Below are 7,803 nucleotides of genomic sequence, written 5' to 3'. Positions count from 1 at the left end.
TGCTCCACTCTCTTTCCATGTAGCATGATCTCAGGATGGGGAACAACAGTGAATCCTCCTCAACCTTGACAGACATCCTTCTTAAGTGGTCAGCTAAAGATAGTGTGAGGCAAGGAGAAAGGACATGACAAAAATGAGGTTAATATTGAAGGTCAAGATACTGGAAATGTGGTAGGTAGCTAATGGAAAGGGTTTTAATTAGAATGAAAACGATAGGTTATGCTCTCCATGGACTGCTTGCTTTTTGAAATCTTGATTCAACGTTCATCCCTAGGATATTGCCTTTGAAGTTTATCAATAGCTGTGGCTTTAAAGTAAGAACTGTTGCCTTCAGTTACTTGCAAATTAGATGTTCGAGGGATACTCAGAAAACACTTACTGCAGAAGTTTGAGTCAGCAGTTTAAAGGCAAGAAATAGCAATTGCATTTGTACACAAGCCATATATCTGTCTGGTGTTTGTAATTAACCTGAGTTGTACATAGGGTTTCAAAAGGTATCTAGTTTCAACAGAAACAGAGAATACTTTTTCTGTCTGTGGGTCGAACCAATGGTTTATTGCTTCCCTGTAGCAAAAGGATGCTATCTCTGTTTGGAATTAACATGGCTGTAGATGGTAGTCACTGGTTAATGCTATACCTCCTCACTATACACACGGCTTTATTAGCGTTAGTATTTTCTTCTCTTGAAAGTATTTAATAAACATTAAAATCAAGTCATCCTTTAAATTTATGAAAAATGGGATTAACAGGTTTAGCTCTGTGAAATATCATTAAATGGCTTTCCTGTAGGCTGCTAATACATTCAAATCTTGGCACCCTCTCAGATTCTTTATAAGCAAACTAAAATAGAAACCTTATAGCTGGGTGCAGTTTTCTGTTGTAATGCCAGAGCTGTGCTAGGATGAGCTCCAACTCTAAAATGGCAAAAAAAAGGACTGGTGGGCTCCTTGAATGTGTAGAGGGAAGTGGTAAGAACTCTTGTATGTATTTAGCTAAACCTTACTTGTGCTTGCTTGTTTGTAGGACCTGGTACCTTCTATCTGCAACTAAATCCTGTGTTTCCTGTTTGTATATGCCACTTTGGTGATGATTTAAAACTGAGTAGGGGCACAGGCCAGGTGTATGCCCATAAGTAATGACTGTAAGGAAGAAATGCAGATTTTCCCTTAATTACACTTTCTGAGGTGAAATTTCTGAACTTTTTGGAACTTAATGTACTATTTAAGTTTAGAAGCACATCAAACCCTTTCTTGAAGCTTAAGTTGCAGGTTGGACTGCGAGCAGCAGCTACTTCTTACAGCACAGCTTTGGATAATGATGGGCAGCAGGGCTGTATGAAGCACCAAGTGGTCTTGGATACCTGAAGCTGTACCTTCAGTGCTTTTAGGATTTGGAATATGCAATGCCTAAATATTCTAACACGGTAAAGCTGCAGGTTTTCCTTTGGAACGGCTTTTGAGTGTATTTTAAGCAAAACTAGGTTCTGCTTGAAGTTAGGCATGTAAACGTCTTGCCATCTAGTGTGTTGGGCCTCTGATCCCCGCTTCTCCCCAGTTATCCTCTGTAAATCTGTAGCTCAAACTGGGGAGGAGCAGGGATCAGAGAGTACAGATTTACAGAGGATATAATCCACTTCATTGTCCAGTTGGTTAATGAAGAAGTAAAACAAGTGTGTACCTCAGTATTGACTCCCAAAGAATACCAGCGTTTTTAAATTACATTGTCACAACAGTTTTACTCTTCCCTAAGATGCTATTTCCTTTTGTATGCTTTTACAAAAGCTCGCTGTATTTTGGGATGCAGAAAAGGCAGACTGTGTTATGTGTAAATAACTTTTCATAATTTGAGCTTCCAGTGCATTAAATGACTTTTTAAGCTTTGCTTGTCCTCAGAGTTTGTTTATCCTTGTAATGCATCTTAAGCTAGCTAATTTGGTTCTTGGAAAAAGCATTTTCTAATTCAGCAGAATGAAAAACTTCATCAGTGGACTTGAAGTAGGATGTAGTTGACTCTTCAGGTAGTCCTGGCTATCAGCACTTGTCATCCTTTCTTTAAATAATTGGTTTGTCTTGAATGCTGGCTGTGTGGCATTGCTTGGTCAGCACTGTGTTATATGCTCTGCTCTTAAAGAGGTGGCAGTTGTGTATCAGGTTTGGTAGCTTTACTTATACTTTTATTCCAGGTGATCAAAATATACCTGATATTCACAATGATCATTCTGGATAACAAGTGGTTATCTTAATTGAGGTTATTCATCATCACTTATTCTAAATTTTAGCATATGGAGGAATAAGGTGATTTAGAAAGCAATGTTATGCCAACCTATTTGGTAATGTCTTAGTTCAGAAGGAATAACTAAAACTTAGTTGCACAGAATTTAGTTTCTCAAGGTCAAACTGTTTTAAAATATTTACCATCATCTGTTTAATCCAATTACTGTAGAGAGCCATCTGAAAGTCTTTTAGCTGTTTTTTAATTCCAGTACCAGCTGGAGAGCTGCAGATGGTGTTGACAATACTATCTGCAATTATGAAGGATCTTCACTTGCCTGGCATTTCTCACTTTATCAGAAACTTCACCTTTTCTATGGACGTGTCATGATTGCATGGTAGGGGTTGGAAGGGACCTCTGAAGATCATCCAGTCCAACCCCCCTGTTAGAACAGGATCACCCGGAGAAGAATTTATTCACCTGCAGTAATCTGTGCCTGGCTGTGTGTTGTACCCTTTGTGTCTAGGGGTTGCGAAATTGTAGCTTAACTTCTTCTTTTTTACCTGCTGATACTGTGTAGCTGATTCCAGAAATCAATCTACCACATAAAGTAGTATTTAACTTAATATTTTAAATTATTCTGTTAATTTTCTCGAGTACAAGTGATTGGAGAACTGTTGAAGGAATGGAGTTCTTTCTCTCTTTAGGCACTTACAGGGGTTTAGTTCGAGAGAGCATCATCTTGGCAAGGTCAAGCAGCAGACCTTTCTGAAAAAGAGCTGTCCTGCAGTCTTAAATTAAAACGCCTTCACAATTTGGTTATTAATCCTCTTAAAATCTGCCACTTTGTAGTGGAGAAGAACACTGAGTGTTTTAAGATGTGACTGTATTGGTAGTGTCAGAGAAGGAGGAAGATTTAACTGGACTGTTGGGGTGCAAATAAGCCCTCTGCTATCTGAGTTTCAAAGGGCCCAGTATGTGGAGGGCTTTTTTTTTTGCCTACACAACTCAACATTGCAGCTGACTTTGATTTTTTTACAAAACTTATGCAATCCCGATAGAGAGCCATTTTTTCCAAGTATTGAAATGTGGGTTTTTTAGTACATAATCTGCTTTGTAACTCCAGTTTATCTAAAAGGGGAGGTGAGTAATTAGGATCTGTGTCAGAACAGATATTAATTGTCAGATCTGTGGGAGAAATTGTACCCAGTAGTGATGGTGTTACCTGTTTTCATGTGCACTCTACCATAATAACAAATATCCCTCTTGTGCACCTCTTTCATAGAGGAGAATCAACTTGATTTAATGGAGTGTAATTGTTCTTCAGAGTTGAATACTCTCCAAAACTGTTAAGTATTATCCAATAAATTGCAATTAGCTGGTTTTCATTTGTTCTGTGTTAATAAGTACTATTTGCTTGCTTTTTAGATCAGTGTACTGTTACTCGGACGTACCTCTTCCTTCACAAATTTTGGTTCTTCAGTGCTGCCTATTACTTTGGGAACTGGGCGTTCATTGCAGTAAGTACTTGGATTATAAATATCACCGAATCAAGCTGGATAACTTACAGTAGTGGTCACCGAATCATTTGCATGACCACAGTGCCATTCAGTTTTACATATATTTACATATGTCACCCTTATATGCCCCTTAATTGAATAACGGTAACTTCTGTTATTTATTTTAAACTTGCAGGTCTTTTTAATTGGATTAATTGTGTCATGCTGCAAAGGCAAGAAATCAGTCATTGAAGGTGAAGTGGATGAAGATGATTCAGATATGAGTGATGATGAACTGTCTGTTTATTACCGTTGATAGCCTTTTGCCTTCAGGATGGAAAAATGTAATTTAAAGTTGTCTTGAATTCATGCTCATGTGGAACTGGTATCCAAATAAGCATCCTTGCACCTGTAAAAATAGAGGAAATAAGTGTACTCACTTAAAGGGGTAAAAAAAACTGAGTATCACTTTTACAGCAGAACAAATATTGAAGCTGGATTTCAGTAATATATAGAAAATATTGGTTTATGATTATATGTATATGTAACTTTCCGATGTATAATTTGATGACCTATTGTCACATTTCCTTAATTCATTATACTTTTCTGTTAACTTAGGTTTTCTTAAATACTTCCACACTTAACTTTTTTTTATTAAAGCTCATAAATAAAACCAACTAAAATCCTGCAAAACAGCTGGTGTAAATGTTGCTAGAAAGACTTGGACGAGGTTTTCACTTTCAGGAGAAGGTGACTTCACTTTTTCATTAGTTTTGCTAGCGTTTTTGGGATTAGCATTACAGCTCACAAGAGACTGTCCTTAAAGTATGCCAAAACCAGAAGAATAATTAATTTTCCTACTGTTATCCCCACTGAGTTACCATGGGAATCCTCAGGTAATCATGAGGTGGCTTGTGCTTTATCAAAGGAAATCATTAGTGTAAATGACAATATTCAGCTTCGCTGCAGTGTTTTAGTACAGCTCAGTTCTGAAACTGCCAGGTGCCTGACTTAGTAACTACCAATAATATGTGATGAACATTTAACTTATTTTTGTCTTTAATGCAGATTGTCTAGTTTGACGTTTTCCTTCCATATTTAATGTAAATGTTGTCAGATTGTTTACAAGCCAATATGTTTATATAAACACAGTTCATAAATATTTTTGTCGTTCGTGTTGTCTTTGCAAAGTGATGTTATTTTAACAATGTAGTTACTGCACTGTATTTTTAAGGCTGAAAAAAATCTCTTCACATGCCCTTTGACTGAGTCCGAAAGAGGAAATTTTTACAAGTAGGTTTTTTTAATGCTTCTAATGAGGGGAAATTATAGCCCATGCAAGCACATGAAAGCGTAGGTCATCTTTTTATAAGACTTAATTGTTAAATAATTATTGAAATGTAGGGGAATTATTAATATACTGTCCTGCTTACATGTCTGCAAACTCTAAACTGACAGGTTTCTGTTCAGTTATTTCAAAACCAGTTTCCTTCTTCCTGCAGTATTTCAGAAGAGCAGATTCTCAGGAACTTCTGGATTTTAATTCAGTTTTAGTATTTGAGGAAGTCTTGAGTTGTGAGGTCAGTGCATGAACACAGGGAGCTGATGTGTGGGCTTGTACAGGAACAAACAAAACTGAAGCCTTTTAACAAGCCTCCTGTGCCAATTGTTCCAGTAATATACCTGTTTATGTGGCAACCTGGAAGAATCACAGAATCACAGAATGCGTTGGGTTAGAAGGGACCTTTAAAGCTGATCCAGACCAACCCCTGCAGTGAGCAGGGACATTGGTAGCAGATCAGGTTGCTCACAGCCCCATCAAGCCTGACCTTGAACATCTCCAGGGATGGGGCCTGCACCACCTCTCTGGGCAACCTGTGCCACTGATCTACCACCCTCATGGGGAAGAGCTTTTTCCCAATATCCAACCTAAATCTACTGCAAATATTCAGTCAAGTCTGCTCCACTAATAGCAATCTACCTTTTTGCTACCTGTGAAACATTTGAAGGGATTAACTTACTTGAACACTGGCAGTAGGTACTAAAACTCAACTAAGCAGTCTGAGCTCCCTTTGACTACAATTACCTGCACACTATTTAAATGTGACTACTGGGGAAGCTTGCAAGGAATTACTGATAAAATGTTGAAGTAACTCAAATGGAAGGTGGGACCTGATGGTGACTGACTGGAAGCTGCATCCAGAGGACATCAAGATGTTGCAGTATACTGCTTTGTGGATGCCCTGGTGGAAAACTTACGTGAGCTAATTTAAATAAAGTTAACTGCTCGGATGTTCTCCTTTTATTTGTGGGTTTTGTTCATATTTCATCTCCAGCATTAACCAATGACGTTTATCACTGCCTTCTTTGGCTATATCATGTACAGATTTCTTAACCTTTCTGGGTGTAATACTGGGCTGTGATACCCAATTTCACAGCCTTGTATCCATTCTATCTTAACTTCTCCTTGGGGAAATTGCTGCTTGTGTGGGGAAGATGTTGGTTTCATACCATGTTGTGTGCAGACTTAAGGATCACTGTCCCTAAGTCAGTCCCTACTTGGCCAGTCCCTAGCTATATGTTGGTGTAGGACTCCCCTGTTTCCAGGCTTTTCTTCATTTCCAAGTTCTTCGCAATCCAGTCCTGTTTCCTGTCTAAATAGTCTATATGAAGAAATTCAATAATCTGCCTTTGAATTGGTGGCTTTTTGTCTCATCTCTTTACTTGGAGGATTCTGTAAGTACCATTTTTTAAATCCAGCTGTTAACCAGATTTACAACCAGTTTATTCCTTGTTGCAGCTAGCAAGAAGCAGGCTTCTGCACAAGAGTTCAAACGCTGTTTCAGATACTTGCTGTTGCCCTCTGTCAAGTCATACATAAATAACTCAGCGTTTATAACCAGAATTATTCTTTACTTGCTATATCCTCACTAAAGTTTCTCAGGAGTTCAGTGAACCATTTCGCTGACAAAGTTTGAAAAGGCTTTGTGTGCATTAATGTAATTGTAATAAATATACACTCAAGGATTCATCTCTAATCAACACCTCATTTGATGGAGACTCGACACTTTTAACTGTACTGTGGCTTTCAAATGAAACTAGGTAGGGATGTTTTTGAAGTGTACATCCAGTATCACCCAGTCAGGAAAACTAGCAGGAAATTTGAGAGAGCCCTGGCTTAAAATACCTGGCTTTGATCAATACTTGTGGGAACTTTAAGAAACAAAGCTTGCAATATATTTCCTTGTTGTCTCTTGTGCTGTCTTTGATAAAATACTTGCAAGTAAAACAGTGAATTACTTTTCTTCCACAGTGTTATCCCTGCTGTAGCAGCACTTGCAGCATGATTGATATAGTTCACCCATTTAGCTGTTAGCAATGAAACAATAGCCTAGAGTTTTCTGCAGGTTTTGGAGCAAATTTGAACTTTCCAGTCATGTTCTAATACAGTGTTCTACCTTGTAAGCAAACATCTGGCAGCTTCAAGTGAGTTTTCAGAGAACTTGGTTTTATTCTGGTCTAAAGTCACTTAAAAAGCCTTATTAAAATTGATAAATGCATATCATTATATGAATGATGCTGCAAATCCATCTCTGTAGTGTGAAGTTTCAATACTTCTGAATAGGTACAGTGCTATTTTCAGACTTGGCTTAAGTTAGATATTTTGTTGCTGTACTTCTGGTAGCTTCTACCATGTTGGAGGTTTCATTTAGAAATTAAATCTTGCTCACACATGAAGCTTAAATCATGGTCACCAGAAATATGTTTTAATAGAATTCAACAGCAGCGTGTGCCAAATAGGTCCTCATCTTGCTGCTTGTTTTATAGTGAGATTGGTAGTTTGTCTGGAGTTATAATTCATAAATACAATAAAACCTGTAATAGTCTGTTTTGTTTCTTAGCCAGAAGCTGACAATGTGCCGTAGATTTCCAGTGGATCATCAAAAATTAATGAAAAGCCTTTTCTGGTAAAGAGTGCAAAGAAATTTCTGACTTTGTACTGAAAAGGGTAACCTACGAGGTAGAGTGTACCCGTACCAGGGTCATGCCATGTAGAATGGTGATTTCATGCTTAGATAACATGACAATTTAG

General features: G+C 37.8%; 1 protein-coding gene across 1 annotated transcript in view; it reads left to right on the top strand.

Annotated features, from left to right (window-relative positions):
• LMBRD1 (LMBR1 domain containing 1) overlaps nt 1–4,344 on the top strand; it is a 52,611-nt gene extending 48,267 nt beyond the window's left edge. Inside the window, exons 12-13 of the mRNA XM_010191155.1 lie at nt 3,640–3,731; nt 3,907–4,344. Of these exons, the coding sequence (XP_010189457.1) occupies nt 3,640–3,731; nt 3,907–4,026 (212 nt within the window). The 3' untranslated portion in view covers nt 4,027–4,344. The remainder of the gene's footprint in view (nt 1–3,639; nt 3,732–3,906) is intronic.
• Nucleotides 4,345–7,803: the final 3,459 nt, after the last annotated feature.

Source organism: Mesitornis unicolor, unplaced genomic scaffold, assembly GCF_000695765.1.
Source record: "Mesitornis unicolor isolate BGI_N332 unplaced genomic scaffold, ASM69576v1 scaffold43038, whole genome shotgun sequence".
In the NCBI taxonomy this organism is placed as follows: domain Eukaryota; kingdom Metazoa; phylum Chordata; class Aves; order Mesitornithiformes; family Mesitornithidae; genus Mesitornis; species Mesitornis unicolor.
This window is presented reverse-complemented; position numbering and strand designations above follow the sequence as displayed.